The 26199-nt window shown below is 41.9% G+C and overlaps 1 protein-coding gene across 1 annotated transcript in view; it reads right to left on the reverse strand.

The window, feature by feature from the left end:
- The window catches only part of IGSF9B (immunoglobulin superfamily member 9B), a 108013-nt gene that overhangs the window by 22673 nt on the left and 59141 nt on the right, over window positions 1–26199 (reverse strand). The window contains exons 10-17 of the mRNA XM_070765121.1: window positions 25852–25968; window positions 23142–23292; window positions 21836–21959; window positions 13815–13990; window positions 11095–11321; window positions 7126–7210; window positions 3895–4056; window positions 1598–1643 (exon numbers count right to left, since the gene is read on the reverse strand). Of these exons, the coding sequence (XP_070621222.1) occupies window positions 1598–1643; window positions 3895–4056; window positions 7126–7210; window positions 11095–11321; window positions 13815–13990; window positions 21836–21959; window positions 23142–23292; window positions 25852–25968 (1088 nt within the window). The remainder of the gene's footprint in view (window positions 1–1597; window positions 1644–3894; window positions 4057–7125; window positions 7211–11094; window positions 11322–13814; window positions 13991–21835; window positions 21960–23141; window positions 23293–25851; window positions 25969–26199) is intronic.

Consider the following 26199-nt stretch of genomic DNA (forward strand, 5'->3'; position numbering starts at 1 on the left):
TTCTACTTGCTTGCCTTACTTCCTACATAACTATGCACACATATACACTTTTCTGAGGAGAACCAACAGTAGCAATTTTCTTCAGCTTTGTTAAGGAAGGCAACAAAACCACAGGTTACTTTTTCTCCAAGCAGTAGTGGACCTGTTAAATAATCCTTCTGAGAGTATTACAAAGTCAAGGAACAATTGGATGTGAATATATAGTATATATTTTTGAATTATAACCTGAATGTCAGACTCGGAAGGCAAACTCATTAAAGCACCAAAGACTTCAACAATAAGCACAATCACAAGCTCTATTTTCTCTTGAAGGACTAAGGACTATCTCCTCTGGGCAACTGTTTCCTATGAGCTGTGGTGGCACAGTGGTTAGAGTATAGTACTACAGGTTACTTCTGCTGACTGCTGGCTGCCTGCAATTTGGCAATTCGAATCTCACCAGGCTCCAAGTTGACTCAGCCTTCCATCCTTGAAAGGTTGATAAATTGATCCAAATGGTTGTGGGCAAATACAGTGGTACCTCATGATACGAACTTAATTGGTTCCAGGAGGAGGTTCATAAGGTGAAAAGTTCGTAAGACGAAACAATGTTTCCCATAGGAATCAATGTAAAAGCAAATAATGCGTGCAAATCCTTCAGGAAAATCCCAAACTTTAGAAGGGAGGCGAACAGAGGGCAGGGAGGAGAAGCTAAAGGGGGCGGGTGGAAGAAGTAAGGCTAGGCTTAACGGTAAGTGGGAAGGAAGAACAGCAAGGGGGCGCCCTTTCAGTGCCTGTGCAAGCACGCTGTTCTCCTACTTTTTTAAATGCAAACTCTTTGCCCCTCCAAGCCACCCCTCCCCTTTCTTTCTTCAAAAGACACCCTTTCAGTGCCTGTGCAAGCATGCTGTTCTCCTACTTTTTAAAATGCAAACTCTTTCCCCCTCCAAGCCGCCCCTCCCTTTTCTTTCTTCAAAAAAGGGGGGAGAAGAAACCCCTTCATCCCAGCAGCAGCGGCTTGGGTTCGTAAGCTGAAAATAGTTCGGAAGAAGAGGCAAAAAAAATCTTAAACACCGGGTTCGTATCTCGAAAAGTTTGTTAGAAGAGGCGTTCGTAAGATGAGGTACCGCTGTACTCTGACTCTGTAAACTGCTTAGAAAGGGCTGTAAAGCAGTATATAAGCCTAAGCGCTATTGCTATTGCGATGTGCAATGTATTGCTTGAGATGGAGCACTGAAATATCCCGTACCACTGCCATTTCCAGACAATCCCTAAGTTGTAGCTCTTGAAACACTCAACTAAAGCCAATAATCTCCTGTTTCTTTTGCCTCCCAGATTCTGTATGACTGTCTAGACCACGGATAGGCAAAGTTGGCTCTTCTATGACATATGGACTTCAACTCCCAAAATTCCTGAGCCAATCATGCTAACTCAGGAATTCTGGGAGTTGAAGTCCACATGTCATAGAAGAGCCAACTTTGCCTACCCCTGGTCTAGGAGATCTGCGTGTGGGACCTCAAGACATTAGGAGAACATCAAGCTGGAGAAGACTGATGTCAGCAGTGGCCCTTTCGGCTAATCATCCATCAAATTATAGCTCACAACACAAAATACTTACGGAGACTCTAGACTCTTCCTACAGTGGGTTATAGAGAGAGGAGGATCTGCAAAGCAATAGAAAGGAAAAGGTGGGAAACAGACCATGACAGATCCATGAATGAGAAACCATGTTCCTTAAATAGTCAACTCTGGACTTTGGGCTTGTGGTATGCAGGGAGTGGGTGAAACTTTGATTTTGGGCTTTACCAGTTAGATAGATTTGTTGTTATAGAAATGGCTAATTTACACTATTATGTAAAAGTAAAAACTTGAGATTCGATGTTACTAACTTATTCTACTGCACTAAAAGGAAATTGGACGTCAACTCATTTTCTTCTGTTTTCCTCTACTTTTCTGCATCTTTCTCTTCCCTTCCCTTCCCTGTCCCTGTCCGACCCGCTCGACTTGCTTTTATTTTATTTATTTATTTATTTATTGATTGATTGATTGATCGATTGGATTTGTATGCCGCCCCTCTCCGTAGACTTTGAAGGCAATTGCTATTTCCCCCCTCCAAGGTATGTATATGTACGTTTCTATATGTATGTATTTGTGCACGCAACTTCAGAGGCCTACAGGTTCGGCCTTCCACAACAGTCCAAGTTTCTAATTGATTTTATTTATTTACTTACTTACTTACTTACTTACTTACTTACTTACTTACTTACTTACTTATTTTGTCCAATACACAATGAGGGTTTTAGTGTGTATATATCTATATACACATAGTAAAATACATTATGAAGGTTATAGAGGAGATACTCACAGTAAAATATATCTATGAAAGAATAGAAAAGAAAATATAGTAATAGAACATACCAATGAAAGAATAGAAGAAGAGATATAGGAATAGAAGAAAGGTATAGGAGGTATAGGAGAGCAATAGGACAGGGGACGGAAGGCACTCTAGTGCACTTGTACTCGCCCCTTACTAACCTCTTAGGAATCTGGAGAGGTCAGCCATGGATAATCAAAGGGTAAAGTGTTGGGGGTTTGGGGATGACACTATGGAGTCCAGTAATGAGTTCCACGCTTCGACAACTCGGTTACTGAAGTCATATTTTTTACAGTCAAGTTTGGAGCAATTAATATTAAGTTTAAATCTGTTGTGTGCTCTTGTGTTGTTGTGGTTGAAGCTGAAGTAGTTGCCGACAGGCAGGACGTTGCAGCATATGATCCTGTGGGCAATACTTAGATCTTGTTTAAGGCATCTTAGTTCTAAACTTTCTAGGCCCAGGATTGAAAGTCTAGTCTCATAGGGTTTTCTGTTTTGAGTGGAGGAGTGAAGGGCTCTTCTGGTGAAGTATCTTTGGACATTTTCAAGGGTGTTAATGTCTGAGATGCGATATGGGTTCCAAACAGATGAGTTGTATTCAAAGATTGGTCTGGTGAAAGTTTTGTATGCTTTGTTTAGTAGTGTGATATTACCAGGTGTTGTGATTCAGTCTGAGGCTCCTCAGGGAACGGCTGGAACTCTGCCGGCTCCATGCTCAGAGGGGGAGGACGAGGAACAGGAGGAGGACCAGGCAGACGGGGAAGAGGAATGTCAGGACGAGGAGGAGGGAGAACAGCCTGAGACCCCCGGGGGGAGCTCTCCCCAGCGAGTAGCCTGGAATCATTAGATGAGAACGCACAAGCCATAATAGATATGAGGCAGAGAAGAGCAGCACAATGAAGGGGACAATTAGCCAGGTATTTCCATCCCTAATAGGCAACAGCTGGGTTTGGGTGTGGTTCTCCCCAGAAAGGTTGAAAAGGCAGGCCCGCCCTTCCTGTATTGTGGAGAGTTATCTTTTGGGAGTCCTGTGACCTTGCTTCGATCCTTGGCGTCTCTGATCCTGGCTTGTGGCCTCGAAGGCTGAAAACTTGGGGGAGGCGTGGGTTTTATTATCTACAGTGGTGTGTGTGCCAGCAAGAAGCCTGTTGTATTGTCTGGCCGTCGTGACTCTTCTGTGAAGCTTCATAGCATTCCAGTTTGTAAGAACAGTTTTTGTTCTCTGTGTTTGTTTTCAAAAGATATAAAATGACTTTGCTTTTTACCAGAGTATCTAGATACTCTTTTTAGTTGGTGTTGACGTCTGGGGGAACCCAGACAGAACACCAGAGAAGAAGCTACATAAGATTAGGTTAACAACTCTTGAAAACCTTTTTGGCGATGTTGTTGCAGTGGGCTTTGGCACTTAGGGCATTTGATATGAGTATTGACAAATAATAAAATAAAACAAATATTCTGGGAGGCCTTCCTCTCCTCTTTTCCAAGCCTACCTACCTTCACCTGGGAAGGATTGCTAACAAGATCAGCGGGAGAGCCCTCACCTTTTTTCCGTTTGAGCTTCCGTTTCCGTTGCTTGTTGACAAAGCAGGCCGCCAACGTGCTGAAAAGAATGGCGGCAGCGAGGAAACATATAGTAGCAACAATGCCGGCCAACACTGGACGGGCCAGTCCTTCATCAGTCAGCTCCGGCTGCGGAAATATGTCTGGGTAGAAAAGAAGAAAGAAGACGGGAGTAGAATTAAGGTTTGGAGATGCCTACAGAAATACCTAACAGCTCTCCTAGATGGGACAGTCTGAGAAACCAAACTCTACAGAACGGCCACAGCGACTTCTATTGAGATTTGTTTGTAACGGTAGAAATCTTGTACATTGTGCTGCCCTATGTCCCCCCCCTTATACTCCAGGGAATTTGGGGGGGGTGTCTATCTGAATCTCTTCCAAGTGTTATTTCTTTTCTCCAGACATAAAAAAGAATTTTAACGTTTTTATTAAGATTTAAATTACGCCAGTTTTTTTTCCTCCTCATCTCAACAGTGTGTCACAGATGAGAAGAGAGAAGTAAGGAAGAAGTAAGAAAGGAGGAGGAGGAGGAAGTGGAGGAGGAGGAGGAGGGGGAAGAGGAGGGAAGGGAAGGGAGGAAAGAGAGAGAGGGGGAGAAAGAAAGAAAGAAGGAAGGAAGGAAGGAAGGAGAGGAAGGAGAGGAAGGAAGGAAGGAAAGAGAAAGAAAGAATGAGAGAAGGGGAGAAAGAAAGAAAGAAAGAAAGAAGGAAGGAAGGAAGGAAGGAAAGACAAAGAAAGAAAGAGAGAAAGAGAGAGAAAGAGAGAGAGAAAGAGAGAGAGAAAGAAAGAAAGAAAGAAAGAGGAGGAGGAAAGAAGAGAAGAGGGGAGAAGAAAGTTAGGAGAGATGACAGGAAGGGAAGTAGGGAAGAAGAGAAGGAGAGAGAGAGACAAGGAAGTAGGTTTAGAACGAGAAAGAGAAAGGAAGGTAAGAAGAAAGAGAAGGAAGAGCTATATGAGATAGAAAGGGAGTACGGTAAAATAGCAACTCTGAACTAACAAAGCAATAAGATAAATATAGAATATATGTGTAAAGATTTTGTAAAAGGAATTGAAAGGGGAAATATCTGAAAAGGTCTGTATGGGAATAAAAACTAAAATAAACTTTTTTCAGAAAAAAAACAGCAACAGTTTGTTACAGAATATTTACTTATCGACACATTAAATGCATTTGCCACCCTCCCAATTGTCCGCCTTTTGCTGGGTGCTTTATAATGTGCTAAAATGATAGTGTACAAGATTAAAAGAGTAGAACAGCAAATAGATTGCAATGAACAAGAAATAGCTGAGATCATTGGGAGTGGGGGCATATTATATCATACAAAGGAGGTGAGATCTTCTATTCTATTCATCCAGTAAACACCTGCAGCATGGCACACCCCTATCCAGGCCACATCCTATTGGCCGAGTCGGGTTTAATATAATTGAAGACATTACCTAGTTTGGTAATGAAACATCTGAAAGAAAACAGCCAAGGTCATGGAGGATCAAGAACCCCACAATGTAAGTTTTTCGTGAACTTTTCGGAGTTGAAGTCCACCTCTCTTAAAATGACCAAATTTGAGAAACACTGTACAGTGGTACCTCGAGATACGAGTTTAATTCGTTCCGGACCTGGGCTCTTAAGTCGAGCAGCTCTTATCTCGAACGACTTTTCCCCATAGGAATTAATGTAAATAATTTTAATTGGTTCCAGCCCTCAAAAAACTCACAAAGTTAGTCTAAATTATGCAGAAAGACATGTTTTTAATGAAGAAATGTACATGTACATATAAATGAATAATGAAGTTTCTTTCACTTAACTTGTAAACTTTCTTAAACTTTTAAATTTACATATGTTCAACTTCTCTGCCACCCAATCCTGTAGGACAGAGGTCCCCAACCCTTTTTGCACCAGGGACCGGCTTTAAGCGATCAAGAGAGGAATGGGTGAATGAATGGACGGAGGGTGGGAAGGAAGGAAGGAAAGAGGGAAGGGACAGGAACAGAGGAAGGAAGCAAGGAAACTTATGAAAGGGGAGAGTAAGAGAGGAATGAGTGAAGGGAGGGAGGGAGGGAAGAAGGTGGGAAGGAGAAAGAAAAGAAGAAATAGAGGAAGGGAAGGTAAAAGAGAGAAAGAAAAAGAGCAAGAAAGAAAGCAAGAAAGAAAGAAAGAAAGGGGGAAGGGACAGGAACAGAGGAAGGAAGCAAGGAAACTTATGAAAGGGGAGAGTAAGAGGAATGAGTGAAGGGAGGGAGGGAGGGAAGAAGGTGGGAAGGAGAAAGAAAAGAAGAAATAGAAGGGAAGGTAAAAGAGAGAAAGAAAAAGAGCAAGAAAGAAAGCTGCAAGCACCCCCCCGAGCCCCCCAGGCCGGCTGCAACCTTTTAAAACACGCGCGCCGCTTCGCAGCTGTCTCCTGAAGCCGAACGCGGAAGTTAGCGTTTGGCTTCAGGAGACAGCTCCTTGGCGCTTGTATCTCGAATTTGGGCTTGTAAGTAGAACAAAAATATCTCTCCCCTCCCAGCTCTTATCTCGAGTTGCTCTTAAGTAGAGCAGCTCTTATGTCGGGGTTCCACTGTACATATTTTAACAGCGGCCAGGATAGTTTATGCACAAAATTGGAAAGGGGAAGATGTTCCCAAAAAAGAAGATGTAGTTAAAAAAATCTTAGATTGTGCAGAGATGGATATGATGACAAGAAGGCTGAATGATCAAGAAGAATCTGATTTTTATATTATTTGGAACAAAGTTTATACATGGATAGATAAGAATAAAGTTGAAAATAAGGTTACAAAAACTGTATAAATATAATCAAATGTTATTGATATTTTTTGCTGTTGCTATTGCTGTTGGGTTTTCTTTTTTATCAATTTAACTCTATGTTTATTAGAATATGCAAACAAAATTCTTCTTAGAATACTACATTGACTTAAAGATTTAAGATTTTATCCTTTTCTCTGTATTAAAAATTGACTTCAAGAAAAGAGGGGTAATTGTAACCCCTATTATGTGTTTAAATATTTGTGAGTTTGTATGTCTTTTTATTTAAAATGAATAAAGTTTATTTTTTTTTAAAAAAGAGAAACACTGATCTAGACTGAAGAGAATTTTTTAATTTGGGGGGAATCGTCACAAAGGACCCCTTGTTCCTAGAGCTGATTGAAAATATCTCAGAACTGGGTTCAATTCAGAGGCTAAACACCTGTCTGCCAAGGCAAGTCAAACCACTGCTTACCTGTACTGGAGACTCCAGCAATATTGCTGGGCTCACTAATTAGACCTTGCATGACAGCCAAAATTCGGAACTCGTACCACGTGTCCTGCAATATGCGAAACATGCAAGGGTCATTAGTCTCAATAATGTGGAGGGAAACCAATGTCATCATGATTCAAGAATGTTAGTACTATGTACATAACTACCGTGTTTCCCCGAAAATAAGATACTGTCTTATATTAATTTTTCCGTCAAAAGTTGTGCTAAGTGTTATTTTCAGGGGGTGCCTTATATTTCTCAAAGAAGATAAATTCACAGGCAGAAAAGCTGACACCCCCAAAGAAAGTGTACCATACGGTACACTGATTACGGTATGGTACCTGTCAGTATGGCACCCATACACACAAACGACGGCACTTATATGGTACAACAGTATACTCCCGCTATTGCAGCTTCCGGCCACCAGAGGAACTACACTCTAAGCACTGTAGTGGAGACTGTAATGGCGGTGAGACAGCAGCAGACTGTGTCTGCTGTACTGGACGGTACAAAGCGATGGAAGGGGCCAGCAGGGGACGCCACATTATTACGGTACCGCTATGAACAGCTTTGAATGGTACCGTATGTTTTTCCACCGTACCGTATGTAAACTTGACTAAGCCTTATTTTTGGGGGGTGCCTTATATTAGCAAATTCTGCAAAACCTCTGACATGCCTTACTTTTGGGGTACGTCTTATTTTCGGGGAAACAGGGTAGTTGGGTTTGGCAATATATGAACAAGCTAACAATGTACTGTATGCTTAAATGTATTGAAACACTATAGCTTTAAGAGTTAGTGTTGGAGATTGCCACAAGAGGGAGCTAGAAGCATGATACTCTCTTTGCTATTTCTATCACTAATTTGACACAGAGATATATAGAAGATAATATTGTAGTAGAAGATTCAGGAGATGAGCCACAATTCTGGGTCCAAGGAGAAAACGCAGCATCCATAGGCTATTAATATTTTAGCAAAACCAGATAACCCATTTTTCAATGCTAGGACCAGTGATGGGCTGCCAAAATATTTGCTGCCATGCTGTGGGCATGGCTTATTTTGTGGGTGTGGCTTGATGGTCATGTGACTGTGTAGGAGTGGCTTACTGGCCATGTGACCAAGTGGGAGTGGCTTGACAATCATGCAACCAGGGTGGCTTAAAGATCATGTGACTGGGTGGGAGTGGCTTACCAACCAAGATAAGTTTTCAAATAGGTGCTTGGACTCTTTTCCAGTTGATTAAGTCACATTATTTAAACAGCCCCCCAAAGGACAAATGACAGACAGCATTATTTATTGAGGAGCACAGTAACATTGTAAGGTTTTGTAATGAACCCACAAGGTTCAGTATAATAACAGATTAGGCAAGTAGCTCAATTTTCTTGAATTGCTATAAAAGTTCAGTTCTAGATAATGATTAAAATCATTAAAGCGTTTATGGGTAAAAATACACTCTTTAATTATTTCCTATTTTAAAAGTAATTAAGGATCTACTAAGGAAGTGTTTCCCAACCTTGGCAACTTGAAGATATTTGAAGTTCAACTCCCAGAATTCCCCAGGCTGGGGAATTCTGGGAGTTGAAGTCCAGATATCTTCAAGTTGCCAAGGTTGGGAAACACTGTACTAAGGTACTATAGAAGGAAGGACAATATAAAAAACTATCAAGTATTCAATAAATAGTGCATAAACTTACTACGCCGACTGGCAAGCATAGCATGGAGTTTACTACAGTTCAACTGCATTCCTCTATGTTCCTACATGGAAACAAGACCTACTAACTTAATAGATTTAATTCGGACCAGGGTTGCCGTAAAAGCTTTTTCCCTATAGATTCATTCAAGCAAGCATTCGTGCAAGTTGATTATTTATGAATCCACATTCCGATGTACTTATAATGGGATGTACACCCTGACCTTCTGTTTCGAAAAGAGTCCCGTGGGTAGCTTCTACCATTAAATAGAGAAGATGTACTACCAGTAGTTGAGAGAAATTCCACAAAAGCACAGGTCAAATCCAGGTAGAACCAAGAGGACTTAATGATGTCAAGGACCTCACAAGATTAAATAAAATTTAAAACAGGAGAACAGGAACAAGCAAAGAGAAATGAGAGCAGGCTGCTTTGCAGTTTACAGATAACATTTATTTTATTTCTGGTTTTTCCATTTCTCTTCTTTTCCTTTTTCCTAGTTGTATTAAATCTCACCTTTTGAATTCTCACTTCAAATCTCACCTCGGTGTGAATATTATGCAATGCCAGCAACACAATTATTATTTTTAAAATCCATTTACATGGATTAATTTGGGGATTATACTGCAATATAACCAATTGCATGGATATATTCTATCCCTTTCTTGTTCTGTTCTGTTTTTCCTGCTGCTTTTTATTTAACTGATCACAATGGAAAATATGGGAGAAAATAAAGTATTTAAGCTAAATAGTTTAACTGCTTTGGAACTTTTAATGCCAGCAGTTTGGAATGTAAGGTATAGCAATAGCACTTAGACTTATATACAGCTTCACAGTGCTTCACAGCCCTCTCTAAGCGGTCAGTCATCCTATTGTCTCCCAAAATGTAGCTCCTCATTTTACCAACCTTGGAAGGGTGGAAAGCTGAGTCAACCTTGAACTGGTCAGGATCGAACTCCAGGCTGTGGGCAGAGTTAGCCTGCAAAACTGCCTTCTAACCACAGTGCCACCATGGCACCACAGCAATGATGGGATCCTATGGGTACGGTCAGGTATGTAGAACGGGTAGAAAAATTTTGGTCAGGTACGCAGAACCAGTAGAAAAAAATTGAATTTTTTTTCTTTTTTTCCCTCTAGGCTCTGGGTATGTTTTTCCAATTGCAGTAAATGAGGTTGAATGTGTATAATTTTAGAAGAGTTGTGCGTGCGTGCGTGCGTGCGTGCGTGTGTGTGTGTACATATAGTTTATATAGTAGATAATTTATTTTTTGTGTGCCTGTGTGTAATATGTATGGCATATGGCATATATACATAAAATTAAATAGTATATTTTGGATGTTCAGTAATAGTAAATAGAGAGGGAAACATAGAAACATAGAAGACTTATGGTAGAAAAAGACCTCATGATCCATCTAGTCTGCCCTTATACTATTTCCTGTATTTTATCTTAGGATGGATATATGTTTATCCCAGGCATGTTTAAATTCAGTTACTGTGGATTTATCAACCACGTCTGCTGGAAGTTTGTTCCAAGGATCTACTACTCTTTCAGTAAAATAATATTTTCTCATGTTGCTTTTGATCTTTCCCCCAACTAACTTCAGATTGTGTCCCCTTGTTCTTGTGTTCACTTTCCTATTAAAACCACTTCCCTCCTGGACCTTATCTAACCCTTTAACATATTTAAATGTTTCGATCATGTCACCCCTTTCCCTTCTGTCCTCCACACCAGTGTTTCCCAACCTTGGCAACTTGAAGATATCTGGACTTCAACTCCCAGAATTCCCAAGCCAGCATTCGCTGGCTGGGGAATTCTGGGTGTTGAAGTCCACATATCTTCAAGTTGTCAAGTTTGGGAAACACTGCTCCAGACTATACAGTTCATTGAGTCTTTCCTGATACGTTTTATGCTTAATTGTATCTAACCCTTAAGTCTTTCCTGATATGTTTTATGCTTAATTGTATCTAACCCATGATGTGAGTGATGTCAAGTTGGCCACCTTTAAGCCAGTCACATGACCTTTAAGCCACCCCCCCAGTCACATGATCATCAAGCCACTCCTACATGGTCACCTAGCCGGCAAGTCACACCCACAAAAAAGCCACGCCCACAGTGGTAGTAAAAAACTTTGCAGCCCTTCATTGCAACACAGATATATCACATCAAGCAATTATGTTTGTCCTCTTCCATCAAATCATACAACATTGCTTCGGCAACAGGATGGAGAAAAGTGACTCACCATTTCCCTGGATTTTTCACCCACCTGAGTCAAATCCTTGGCAAAGAAATCACCGTCGCTTCCCAAGATGGCATCATCCAAAATCTCCCATCTTTCTCCAAGTCGAAATTCCATGATATAACGGTCAATCGGAAAACTATGATTGGCAGGAGGAAGCCATGACAATAGAACACCTTGTTGTGTGCGGTTAGCTGTTAGGCACCTTGGTGGAGTAACCAGTACCAGAGGTTCTGGTGTTGTGACAGGGAATGCTAAAGATAGAAACATAGAAACATAGAAGTCTGACAGCAGAAAAAGACCTCATCGTCCATCTAGTCTGCCCTTCTACTATTTCCTGTATTTTATCTTAGGATGGATATCCCAGCGACCGGTTCGGTCCCACAGAGTTGGCCTTCTCTGGGTCCCATCGACTAAACAATGTCGTCTGGTGGGACCCAGGGGAAGAGCCTTCTCTGTGGCAGCTCCAACCCTCTGGAACCAGCTCCCCCCCCCCCGAGATTACGATTGCCCCCACCCTCCTTGCCTTTCGCAAACTTCTTAAAACCCACCTCTGCCGTCAGGCATGGGGGAACTGAAACATCTCCCCCTTGCCCATGTTGTTTTTGGTGTTAGATTGATTGTATGCGTGTTTTTTAATATTCTGGGGTTGTTTTTTATGAATTTTTTAGTTTAAAATTCTAATTGGATTGGTGGGTATTGGATTTGTTATTATGTATTGTTTTTACCTTGTTGTGAGCCGCCCCCAGTTTGCGGAGAGGGGCGGCATATAAATCCAATAAATCTAATCTAATTAATCTAATATGTTTATCCCAGGCATGTTTAAATTCAGTTACTGTGGATTTATCTACCACGTCTGCTGGAAGTTTGTTCCAAGGATCTACTACTCTTTCAGTAAAATAATATTTTCTCATGTTGCTTTTGATCTTTCCCCCAACTAACTTCAGATTGTGTCCCCTTGTTCTTGTGTTCACTTTCCTATTAAAAACACTTCCCTCCTGGACCTTATTTAACCCTTTAACATATTTAACTGTTTCGATCATGTCCCCCCTTTTCCTTCTGTCCTCTTGTTTTTCATTAAAAAAATAAATAAATAAAAGAGAAGATGAACAAAGTAAACAACCAGGATAGGAAAGGACTGCATTAATAGCATGAATATCTAGTTCCAGAGAACATTTGCAAATGTAACTGGTTACTATTGTTTAAACAGACCCTTCTCTTTGGCTTCCTGTAAAATTGAACAACTTCCTTTTTTTGTAATTTTTTAAAAAACATTTAACTCCATATTCATACATATATCAATGCATATACCTTACAAACATATCCATAACATACAGTTGCATATTACTAGTTAATCTCGTTTATTTTCATAGTTATATCAGCATAAGAACATAAGAAGAGCCATGCTGAATCTGGCCAAAGCCCATCGAGTCAGCATTCTGTATCACACAGTGGCCCACCAATTGTCCCTGGGGATCTTGAGCAGAAAGAGAAGACAAGACCCTCCCTTTCCCTTGACCCCCAACAAATGGTACTCAAGGGAATCCTGCCTGCCTCAACCAACATAGAGGCGGCACTTGGACATCCGTTTCAATCACCACCGATACATTTGGAATCCATGAATCTATCTAATCCTGCCTTGAAGCTATCCAGGCTAACAGCTGTCACGACCTCTTCTGGAAGTGAATTCCATAAACCAAGGACCCTCTGGGTGAAGAAATATTTCCCTTTATTTGTCTTCACTTTCTTACCTATGAGCTTTAGGGAAGGCCCCCTTGTCCTAGTATTGTGTGACAGAGAAAATAATTTTTCTCTATCCACCTTTTCTATCCCCTGCATGATTTTATACACTTTGATCAAGTCACCCCTTCAACGTCGTCTTTCAAGGCTGAAGAGACCAAGGCACTGCAACCTGGTATCATAAGGGAAATCTTGCACGTCCACGCGTCCTCTTGCAAAATTTTGACTCCTGCGCATGCGCAGAAGCCAAATCTCACTCCGATGTGCATGCCTGCCCACTGGTCACCCGAGCTGTACATGCAGCTCCGTTCTACAGAGGAATCATTGAGTCTGTCATCTGCACCTCTATAACTGTCTGGTTTGGTGCTGCAACCCAACAAGATCAACACAGACTTCAGAGGATAATCAGAACTGCAGAAAAAACAATTGCTGCCAACCTGCCTTCCATTGAGGACCTGTATACTGTGTGAATCAAAAAGAGGGCGGGGAAAATATTTACTGACCCCTCACATCCTGGACACAAATTATTTCAACTCCTACCCTCAAAACGTCGCTACAGAGCACTGCACACCAAGACAACTAGACACAAGAACATTATTTGTTTATACTAAACAAATAATTCCCTCAACACTGTCAGAGTTTCTACTAAATCTGCACTTCTATTCTACTAGTTTTTCTCATCATTCCTATCACCCATTTCCTCCCATGTTGACTGTATGACTGTAACTTGTTGCTTATATCCTAAGTTTTTTATTAATATTGCTTTTTCATTGCTTATTTGACCCCTATGACAATAATTAAGTGTTGTACCACATGATTCTTGACAAATGTATATTTTATTTTATATACGCTGAGAGCATATACACCAAGACAAATTCCTTGTGTGTCCAATCACACTTGGCCAATAAAAATTCTATTCTATTCTATTCTATTCTATTCTATTCTATTCTAGAATGCCGTCCTCTCCCTGTCCAGGTAGGAGCCCAATACTGATCTCCAGGACTCACCTAAAGTATTTACGGTGACCACTTCACTGAAAGAGCTGGTGCCCAGCTTATTTTGGGCCAAGACGCTGAACTGATAGGCGGTCTCCGGTTCTAGGTTATCCACAAGCAACCAACTGGGACCCGCTGGTACCGGAAGGGAGAGCCAATCGTGAGGTCCGAACTGTGCCCTCTTCATCCTAGAGAGAGAGGGAGAAAGAAGAAAGACCATCCAAGGAGCAAGTTCTTCAGAAAGACAGGACCGCAGAGGAAAAACAGAAAGAAAGATAAAGCAGGAAGAGAGATGGAGAAGGGGACCATAAAGGGAAAGCAGAGCAGGGGATGGGCTGCTGGGGGTTCGCAAGGGTTCGGGAGAACCTCTAGCTAAGACTCTGGGTGCAGTTTGCAGAAGCCTCAAATCCCACTCCTGCCTTACTTTTTCCCTTAATAAATTAGAGTTACTTTATAATGTGTAAATAGATATATTACTCTTCAGTTAAAACGGTATATAGAAAATATGCCCCCGTTTTGGTGGAGGGGAATGAATGCTGTTTGATGGTGGGCACTTATTTATTTATTTTATTTATTGTTGTGGTTAGCTCTGGCCCAGCTGCTGCCCCAAGGACTGTGGATGTGGGGGAGACATCCACATGCTGCAGGCCTGTTTTGCCCCCGGTGGAATCTGATGATGAAGGCTCCTCTGACCAAGAAGACATGAGTGACAGGGAGGAGGAGAGTGTGGCAGCCAGCTCAGAGGGAGATCAATTATCTAGCTCCTCCTTGGATTCAGAACAAGAGTTAATGATACAGCCACGCATGCGGAGAGCGATGCATGGGCAACAACAACTGAGAGATTATTATCAAAGAAAATGAGGTCACCTGTGGTTGGGTGGGGCTGTGGTAATTAGTGAGGCTTTGGGTTTGGCCTTTGTGGAGGATTATCTGATTGTTGTGTTTCGTGACTGCTTTACTGACTTTGACCTTTTGTGTGCTGATTTTCCCCTGCTTTGAAACTAAACTAGAGCAAAGTGTGTTTCACTTTGTGAAAGAAGAAGGACTGTGAATTGCCTCACAGCTGCAAGCTAAGTATCACAGAACTGATAAGGGACTTGTACAAATTACCAGTTTGTTTGGAGACGAGTGCTCTTTGCTCTACCAAAAGAGGGCTTGGTTTAAGTGAATTTTCATTATAAAGAACATTGTTTTGAATTTCCAAACGTGTGTGTGTCTGAAATTTGTACCTGTGAATTTTTGGGAGGATTCTACCAGAGAGCCCGACAGAACAATTTATTTGTTTCGTCCAATACAGAATAATACACAATGAAGGTTATAGAGGATATATGCGAGTAGAATGTATCAAAGAGAGCATAGAAGAGAAAATCTAGGAGTAAAATATAACTAGAGAGAATAGCAGAAAAGATATAAGAGATATAAGAAATATAATGGATAGAAGAGGTAGAAGAGACGATATAGGGGATATAGGAGAGACTACAGGACAGGGGACGGTAGGCATTCTGGTGCACTTATGTACGCCCCTTTGAACATTGAGCACACTGTTATGTGCTGTGTGAATGTTTAATGATTATATTGCTAATATGAAAATCTATTTATAAAAATTTATTTTTAAAAATCCGACTCCTGGCAGGCCCCACCCATCCCTCCCCACCCGGGAGTCCCCATGTGCCCTAATTTGGATGTAGATAACTGCAGGGTGTTCGCAGAGGGCTTGGTGAAGGCAAAAATGGGTCTACCAGAGGTTTGTGAAGGCTGGAAACAGAACTGCTTCTGGCCTCCAGAGGGCGTCTGGAGCCTGAGGAGGCCATTTTCACCCTCCCGGAAACTCGAGAAAATCCCCCATAGATTGGAGAGGGCAAAAACACCCCCTCCAGCATGGTGCAGGAGACCGACTAGGCCACGCCCACCATGGCCACGCCCACCCAGCAACCAGGAAGAGAACACCTTGCTAACGTTTTTGAAGCTCATCCCTGAAGTAGAGATAATTTCTTAATGAACAATGGCCTTGTTTGGGGATTGGTCCTGATGCCAAGATCCTATCTATCTATCTATCTATCTATCTATCTATCTATCTATCTATCTATCTATCTATCTATCTATTTATTAGATTTGTATGCCGCCCCTTTCCGTGGACTCGGGGCGGCTCACAACACAATAAAACAATTCATAACAAATCTAATAATATACAATTTAAAATTTAAAATAGTTAAAAAAACCCATTTTTAAGCAGACATACCTACAAACATACCATACATACATTATATAGGCCCAGGGGAGATATTTCAATTCCCCCATGCCTGACAACAAAAGTGGGTTTTGAGAAGTTTACGAAAGGCAAGGAGGGTAGGGGCAGTTCTAATCTCTGGGGGGAGCTGGTTCCAGAGAGTCGGGGCCGCCACAGAGAAGGCTCTTCCCCTGGGGCCCGCCAACCGACATTGTTTAGTCGACGGGACCCGGAGAAGGCCGACTCTGTGGGACCTAATCGGTCGCTGGGATTCGTGCAGCAGAAGGCGGTCTCGGAGATATTCTGGTCCGATGCCATGAAGGGCTTTATAGGTCATAACCAACACTTTGAATTGTGCCCGGAAATTGATCGGCAACCAATGCAGACTGCGGTGTGTTGGTGTGACACGGGCATATTTGGGAAAGCCCATGACTGCTCTCGCAGCTGCATTCTGCACGATCTGAAGTTTCCGAACATTCTTCAAAGGTAGCCCCATGTAGAGAGCGTTACAGTAGTCGAGCCTCGAGGTGATGAGGGCGTGAGTGACTGTGAGCAGTGAGTCCCGGTCCATATTTCTGTCACACACTCACTCTCTCTCACACACACACATATGTCTATATTCCATATGGAGGAAAAAAACTGAACTTGGCAACCTCAATCAGAGCTTTGCCAAACTTGGCAACGTTAAAACAACTGGTAGGTGAAAAAAATGCCCAAAGAGGCAAACCGGTTTTTCCATTGGGGGATTTATTTTTGCCCCGGGGCCTTCAGAGAAGCTTCCCTGAAGCATCCAGAGGACAAAAGGGCCTTTCTCAAGGCCAAAAATCAGCATGCACACTGGAGCTGAAATATGTGCCCATGTGCCACCTGTGATGCGCGCCATGGGTTCACCATCACAGTTCTAAGTTCTCATGCTGGGGAATTTTTTGGGTTTCACCTGCTCCTACTTAAATAACGGTAATATGCCCTTTCAAATCTAGAGGAACCTATGGGATCTGACCTTAAGGATCTTTTCAGCGGAAGCCGGTGGTTTGCACATACATCATTTGATTAATCAACACCAAAAGGACTTGTGAACTGACTCAAGGAGTGAGATTTAAAGGAAGGTGAATGGACTTCCCATCCCAATAACCTATGTAGATTCTGGGTTTAATTATTTTTTCCCCTTTTTGGAACCATCCCAACCAAATGCATTCAGACCTACAACCAGGGGTCGGTTGCTGCCTGGAGGGTGCGGGGAAAAGAATGGGTAGCAAAAATGGAGCTCCACCCCAGAGCACCCAATTTGCACTGAAATTGATTCTTCCCTGGTGAAGGGATTTTTTTTCCTGTATGGTGATGGTACACTTTATGCTTTCTGTTTTGTTTTTTGTAAAATTCTTAAAAAATCAATAATTATATATTTTTTTTTAAACCAATTTGCACTGAAAGATGTTGAAAGAAAATGCAGGGCGTCCTGCATAAGCCGCGACCACAGTGTGGCAGTAAAAAAATTTTGTAGCCCCTCACTGCCTACAACTCTGCCTCCGGAACCGCCTGCTACCGCACGAATCCCAGTGACCGATAAGGTCCCACAGAGTTGGCCTTCTCCGGGTCCTGTCGACTAAACAATGTTGTTTGGCGGGCCCCAGGGGAAGTGTCTTCTCTGTGGCGGCCCCGGACCTCTGGAACCAACTCTCCCCGGAGATTAGAACTGCCCCCACCCTCCTTGTCTTTCGTAAACTACTCGGCTCATTTATACCGCCAGGCATGGGGGAGTTGAGATATTCCTTCCCCCTAGGCCATTACAAGTTATGCATGGTATGTTTGTGTGTATGTTTGGTTTTATAATAAGGGTTTTTAATTGTTTTATTATTGGATTGTCACATGCTGTTTTTATCATTGTTGTTAGCCGCCCCGAGTCTACGGAGAGGGGCGGCATACAAATCCAATAAATTATTATTATTAATTCAGAGAACCCCCAAATCCCAGCTCACCTCGGCCCACCCTACACATGTGCCGTTTTGGGTGCAGGTAAATGAAGGGTGTTTGCAGAGGCTCAGGGAAGGTGAAAAATGGGCATAATGCAAGTTTGGGAAGGACAGAAACAAGCCTGGGCCTCCAGAGCCTGGGGGTGCTGTTTTGGTCCTACCGGAGGCTTGAGGAAACCCTGCAGCGCCCAGGAGGGCAAAAATGAGCCTCCACCATTGCGCAGGAGACTGACTAGGCCACACCCACCATGGCCACACCCACCCAGCAAGCTGGCAAAGAACCCCTTGCTAAAAAGTTTGAAGACCACCCCAGCTGCAATGAAATACAGTAAGACCTCACCTATCGCTGGTGTTACGTTCCAGACCCGGCCGCGATAGGTGAAATCCGCGATGGGGAATTTATCGACTGATAGTACTTATTTAAGTATTTATATTGTAATTGTTTGGTAAGTTTTCATTGTTTTAAGTGTTTATAAACCCTTCCCACACAGTATTTATTTTAGATACAGTATTTAAATACAGTATTTACAATTTTAGATATATTTTTTTTAAAAAACCTGCCGATCGACTTCCTCAGAAACCTGAGAACCAGCGAAGATCCGCGAATGATTTTTCTCATTAATATTTCTTGAAAACCCGCGATGAAGTGAAGCCGCAGTAGGTGAAGCGCGATATAGCGAGGGACTACTGTAGCTCTTTTGATGGGACTCCAGAATGCAGGGATAGTTTTATTGGGAAGAGGAAGTTTGAATCTTACTGGAATGCCCTATATTTTCTTTGGTAAAATCTGAACAGCTATTTTGGAATACTGAAAAAGTATTGCATAAGTGGTCCAGATACTTTTCTGGCATGACAGCTTTTTCACACTTCCATGTCACTCTTCGATGCTGCAGGTGGGAAATGAAGTGTGATCTAACCATCAATTTTCTATTGACATGTGATTTCTAAAATTAAACCCCCTGCAAAGGAAGAACCTGGAGAAAACAGGTGATTAGGGAGGGAAAGTTTTCAATGCAAAATGGATATTGGCTCCTAGAGCTATCTGGATTGAGTTAGACTTACAGTAGATGTATGGAGGAAGGTAAATTTTCTGAAGACCAATTCTGGTATGTCATGTTTTAGAGGCATAATAATGCACACTGATGAATATACACTGCTCAAAAATAAATAAATAAAGGGAACACTTAAACAACACAATATAACTCCAAGTAAATCAAACTTCTCTGAAATCAAACTGTCCACTTAGGAAGCAACACTGATTGACAATCAATTTCACCTGCTGTTGTGCACATTCAACTTTGTACAGAACAAAGTATTCAATGAGAATACAGTGATACCTTGTCTTACAAACTTAATTGGTTCTGGGATGAGGTTCTTAAGGTGAAAAGTTTGTAAGATGAAACAATGTTTCCCATAGGAACCAATGGAGAAGTGATTAATGAGTGCAAGCCCAAAATTCACCCCTTTTGCCAGCCGAAGCGCCCGTTTTGCGATGCTGGGATTCCCCTGAGGCTCCCCTCGCTGGGAAACCCCACCTCCAGACTTCCGTTGCCAGTGGAGCACCCATTTTGCACTGCTGGGATTCCCCTGCAGCATCACAAAAAAACGGAAGTCCAGAGGTGGGGTTTCCCATGGAGGGGAGCCTCAGGGGAATCCCAGCAGTGCAGAAACGGGTGCTTTGCTGGCAACGGAAGTCCAGAGGCGGGGCATCCCAGCGGCGGCGGTGGGTTTGTAAGGTGAAAATAATTTGTAAGAAGAAGCAAAAAAATCTTAAACCCTGGGTTTGTATCTCGAAAAGTTTGTATGATGAGGCGTTTGTAAGATGAGGTATCACTGTATTTCACTCATTCAGATCTAGGATGTGTTATTTGAGTGTTCCCTTGATTTTTATTTTTTTGGAGCGGTATACAACCATTATATTCCAGTGACTTTTAGCAAATGTTGATATTGGTAGTCCCGGAAGACACCTTCTAAATAATAATTTCATCCAAATTACAAAAAGGCAGATGTGAATAGTTATATCGCCACATAAAATTTGATACACCAGCTTTTTTCAACTGGTGCTTTTTAGATATGTTGAGGCTGTGTTTTCTTGAAGAAGGATAGCTTGCATAATACCTAGGATTACACAATGCTAGATTCAGCTAAATTAGATATTTGGTTAAGCATGTGGAAGAAATCCAACTGTGTTCTTATTTGTTGTGTGAAACAAACCATCAAAGGATCCCATTCTATAGTTTATTTGGGTCCAACAAATCACAAGAATTATGTCAGATTTGAAAATCAGCATGTTGGGTAAACTCAACTATTATGTTCTGTTAGTACATGGTACGTAACCTACTTGGGTGTTGCCATACAATAAACTAACAATGTAAGTCTGTAAAATATAAAGACTATATCTTTAAGGAAATATTACTGGTTGGCCATAAGGGGGCGCCAGTACCGTTCCCTTTGGGGGGAGTTACTTTGTTAGAGCAGTGATTTTCAACCTTTTTTGAGCTGCGGCACATTTTTTACATATACAAAATCATGGGGCACATTGAGCGGAGGGGAGTGTGGGGGCTAAAAAAGTTTCGACAAAAAATTCTCTCTCTCTCTCTCTTCCTCCCTTTCACCCTATTTCTCTCCCTCTTTCTCTCTCTTCCTTCCTTCCTCTATCTCTCCATCCCTCTTTCTTTCTCTCTTCCTTCCTTCCTCTCTTTTTTGCTCTCTTTCTATCTCTCCCTCCTTCCCTGCCTCTTTTTCTCTCTCTCTCTCTTGCTTTCTTCCTCTCTCTCTCTTGCTTTCTTTCTCTCGCTCTCTTGCTTGCTTTCTCTTTCTCTCTTTCTCTCTTGCTTTCTTTTTCTCTCTTTCTCTCTTGCTTTTTTCTCTCTCTTTCTCTCTCTTGCTTTCTTTCTCTCTCTCTTTTTCTCTCTCTTGCTGAGCTTCGCGGCACACCTGACCATGTCTCACAGCACACTAGTGTGCCACGGCACACTGGTTGAAAAACACTGTGTTAGAGATATCTTTGCTTGTGAGCTGTATTATTCTTGCTGTGTGCGGTTTGTAAACTATTAGAGTTATATTGTTGATTCTGTATATTTGTAAATAATAATATTGTTGTATATACATTGATACTAAGTATGAGTCATTGCCTGGCTAACCCATATTACCTACATCCACAACAACTCTGCCTAATGTATGTTGAAGGTTTTTCACCGAGACATACTAACATGTTCGAAAGTTTATTATGTCTTGTTCACTTGAGACTAGGTTGGAAGATGGACCACAGATATGTTGCTGTTTGGGTGCTTTTAGTTTAGTGAACTATGGAAGGTATTTGTTTTCATTTTGTTGTGTTCTGTTTTGCTTTATTTTTTACTTGCAGAGGAAGAATGGATCAGTACTAGATAACCACAGGTTTATCCAATTTAGCCAATCTAAATCCATTGTTTTTCCATGATTCAAATCCTATTTAACTGAAAATCAGATGTACGAGGTCCAAGAAAGCATTTGATATGGTAGAATGGTCTATGCAAATTCCATGAAGAAAAATTTGGGTTCAATCGTGGAAGAAAAGCAAGTTTTAAATGTCACTGATCATCTTTTCACAACGGGGAAAGTCACCTTAAAAAGGGATAGACAAAGCCCTATTCCCTATGCCACAAAAGTCAGCTAATCAAGATCAGGGATTGCAAAACTCTCATTACTCAAACGGGACACCTGCATATTGTTGCTACACAATCAACATTCAAAAGAACTCAGTTTTGAGAAGGACAAGGCCTCAAGTCTACTGTTCACCCTGGCCAACTGGGAAAGAAAAGAAGCAGAAAGCAAAGCATGCTGGGATGACTCACAGAGGGCCGTACCAAACTGAGAATGTCTGTTCATATCCGCCATCATAGCCAGGCTCCCAGGAAACATTGGCAGAGGTCATGGAGACGGCAACACGCACATTACTCGGGGCATGGGGACTTGTACCTGAAAACAAGGGGAAGGAAATTAAGACCATCAGGATTAATGCAACAGAGTTTAAATTAGGATGAAAGAAAGGAAGCACCCAATGGACTTCTCTTTGGAATATGGACCACTGGAGAACCCTAAACAGTTCCGTGTTTATTAACTGATAAACTAAAAGATGTCAAGGAACCTGTGCAAAAGATATAGACCCCATGCAGAACGCAACCCAGGATGTCACTCAGTTAACTTTCCCTTTAGAATAGAATAGAATAGAATAGAAAAAAATGCCTTCATCATAGCGAGATATGTACATCTCTTGTATATTTACAATGGGTCAATTTTGGTTGCTCAGCCAAAAGTCATGAATTGTGTAAGTCATTTGTATCCAGATGACCAAGAACCTCAACACCTAGCATGTCTTTGTTGACTTGGGTAATGACCAACTTTTGATGGTCAACGAACTGTTGTAAGTCAAGGACTACATTTATCACCCAAGAATCTGCTACTAGGATCAAAGAGATACCAAAATGTCTAGATTCTAAGAATCTGAAACGGTTCTTGGATGTTCTGTTTTTCTGTTTTTTTCTTGTTTTTTTAATTATTATTATATTGATGGTCTTTGACTGTAGTAAAGGTCTATTATTATAATAGAGTAGAACAGAACAGAACAGAATAGAATTCTTTATTGGCCAAGAATAATTGGACACACAAGGAATTTGTCTTTGGTGCAGATGCTCTCAGTGTACATTAAAAAAAGATACATTTGTCAAGAATCATGCGGTACAACACTAAATGATTATCAGAGGGGTCAAATAAGCAAAGGAGAAGCAATCAATATTAATAAAAATCTTAGGATACAAGCAACAAGTTACAGTCATACAGTCCTAAGTGGGAGGAAAAGGATGGTAGGAATGATGAGAAAAAACTAGTAGAAATAGAAGTGCAGAAGAATAGAAGAAGGAAACAACTAGATCACAAACAAAAACAAATATGATATCACTATATTTAAATGAAAGTATGCTTCTTTGAATCATATTTAATTTTAAATATATTTTAAATTTAAATCATGTAAAATATATTACATTTAAATCATATAAAAGTTTAAATTTAAAAAAAATGAGCAGAAATATCACAAGTGTCCCTAGCCCTCCCAATGATCAACCAGTTGGTCATTCCAACAATGCCTCCCAGCCTCATACCTACCAATGACGGTCAGATGTGTGCTTGCCGTGATGCTTGTGACGATGTTGGTGGCAACACATTCCCATTCTCCATGGTCATCCTTACTGAGAGAGCGGAACTGGAGGCTTCCACTGGGAAGGGTGGTATGCCTACTTCTACTAGGCTTCCCTACCTTGGTCAAATAAGAGAGAAGGCCCAGGGAAGGAAGGAGAGAGGGACGGGGAGAAACACACACAGAGAGACAACTCAGAGATATGTTGCAATGTATCTGGACATTGGGTGCTACGGTCTGCTAGGGAGTGGGAGGGGATCTTGGTCAGAGAGGTTCTGTGTCCTGACCCAGCCTTAGCAAGTAAAAGATAAGCCACTTACTCACAAGTGCAAACAAACCAATTCTCAAACAGGGTAGGAACAGTCTTTTATTCAAGTGGATAAACAAAAAGCAAACGTAATTAGTCCCGATGAACCTGGCCAAGAAATCCAAATTGCGAGATTTTGGTGATTTTTACCAAATCACCGGAAATCGCCAAAATCTCACTCATGTGCGCATCCTCAGACAAGATTTGGCTTCTGGCACCTGTGCAGAAGCCAAATCTCACCCTGTTGACCATGCACGCCAATTCCATTGGCCACACCATCAAGTGACATTGGACTTAGACACGAAATGTCTAAGGCAGTGATGGCGAACCTGTAGCATCCATATCTGCTGGCACGCAAACCATTGCCCAAGCTCAGCTCAAACGTGCATGTGTGTGCTGGTCAGCTTATTTTTGGCTTGTCTAGAGGCTCCGGGAGGTTGTTTTTGGCTTCCAGAGAGCCTCCGGGGGATAGGGGAGGTCACTTTTACCCTCTCCTGGCCAGAGGGAAAACTTTGGAGCCTGGGGAGGGTGAAACACAAGCCTACTGTGTCCACCAGAAGTTGGGAAACAGATCATTTTCAGCCTCCAGAGGGCCTCCAGAGGCCAGGGGAAGCTGTTTTCCCCCTCCCTGGGCACTGAATTATGGGTATGGGAATTCTTGAATGCATGATAGCATACGGCCACGCTCTTTCAGCACCCGAGGAAAAAAAGGTTTGACATCACTTGTCTAAGGCTTCCACATTCAGGAATGGTCCAAAATCTTAACCTCAGAAAGGAGATCTTTGTTGGCTTCTCTTACAGAAATTCTCTTAACCACCTTTTTTATTTTTTATTTTTTTCAATTGGTGGTCATGCAAGGAAGCCAAGAGGCTTAGATAACCTGATCTGTAAAGCCGTGTGAGCTTCCAAATTGATTCCGAACATGGGCTTCGGATCTTGAGAAATCATAGAATGTTTCGGTTGTTCGTGAAAGCAGCCTGTTTGGCCTCTTCCCCTTGCATTCTTTCTGAATTATTCTTGGGAGCCGGCAGTTCCAGCAAATATTCCGGCTTAGTTCACTGTTTCCCTTCTTTAGAACAGAAGAGGGAGCTACAGACCTATTGGTTTTCCTTCCCTTTAATAAATTAATGCCAGTTTGCTGATGAAGTCACAACCCAGCTACACTTGGTACAGTTCTTGCACCAGAGTTTCTCGACCTTAGCAACTTTATGCTGGGTGGACTCCAGTGGTGGATTTAAAAAAATATTATTGCCGCTTCTGTGGGCATGGCTTGGTGGGCATGGTGTGGCTTGGTGGGAAGGATACTGCAAAATCCCCATTCGCTCCCCACTCCAGGGGAAGGATACTGCACAATCCCCATTCCCTCCTGATCAGCTGGGACTCAGGAGGCAGAGAAAGATGGTGGCAGAACCAGTCAACGGTGGTCTTTACTAGTTCTCAAACTACTCAAAATTTCAGGTACCATTTCTCCAGAACTGATCAGAACCCATCTCTGGTGGACTCCAACCTCCAGAATTCCCCACATCTTTCTTTCTCTCTTTCTCTCTCTCTTTCTCACTCTCTTCCTTCCTTCCTTCCTTCCTTCCTACTTTCCTTCCTTCCTTTCTTTCTCTTTCTTTCCTTGCTTGCTTACTTACTTATTTTATTTTATTTTATTTGTGAAACATGTACAGGGTAGTAGTTTGTCAAAAAAAACAAACCATAACGTATGTTTGTACGTATGTCTGTTTAATAATGGGTTTTTTAAAATATTTTAAATTGTAAATTATTAGATTTGTCATTTCTATTGTGTTGTGAGCCGCCCCGAGTCTACGGAGAGGGGCGGCATACAAATCAAATCAAATCAAATCAAATAATCAAATCAAATCAAATAAATAAATAAATAAATAAATAAATAAATAAATAAATAAATAAATCAAGTAAGTAAGTAAGTAAGTAAGTAAGTAAGTAAGTAAGTAAGTAAGTAAGTAAAAAGTAATGATAAAACAGGACAATAGGGCAGTAGGACATGGATGGTAGGCACAATGGTGTGCTTAGGCACCCCTCTTACAGACCTCTTAGAAAAGGGGAGAGGTCAATCTTAAAGCAAGCTGACTGGATAATTCTGGGAGTTGAAGTCCACAGCTCCGCAAGGTTGAGAAACGCTGCCCTACATACTTCCTGAGCCTCCCGGAGTCCCATGGGTTTTGGCGGCATATAAGTCAAATAAATTGAATGAAATTCCTGGCAAGGAGCTGGGTTTCCACCCACCCAATTTGTAGGACAGGGCGAGAGCGGTAGAGCAGCCCCCTGGTTTGCTGTTGCTGGGACAAAGGGGGGGCTACTCATCAAAAGCCAAAGGCCCTGCAGATTTTTTCTGACAGGCCGGGTACCTTTCTCCAAGTGATAACAGGAAAGGGGTCTCCTGCTGCGGCACAGGGAATCAGGAGTTCCCTCCCTGCCTCTTGTCTGTACTCCCAGCCTGGTAGCACCGTGAAATAGGGTGGGTCCTGTGAAGCCAGAAAAAGGGAAAAAACAAAGAAAATTACCATCCAATGCCTCCGGCTGAAAATCTGTCCCTACTAACAAAAACCAGATGTATCTCTGACATGCATTTTAACCTAAACAAGTGCAAAGTTATGCATATCAGGGCAAAGAACCCCAATTATACCTACCAACTGATGGGGACCAAGCTTTCTGAGACAACCCAAGACAGGGATCTTGGGATTTTGATGGACAGC

The sequence above is a fragment of the Erythrolamprus reginae genome, chromosome 12 (genome assembly GCF_031021105.1).
Source record: "Erythrolamprus reginae isolate rEryReg1 chromosome 12, rEryReg1.hap1, whole genome shotgun sequence".
Lineage (NCBI taxonomy): Eukaryota > Metazoa > Chordata > Lepidosauria > Squamata > Dipsadidae > Erythrolamprus > Erythrolamprus reginae.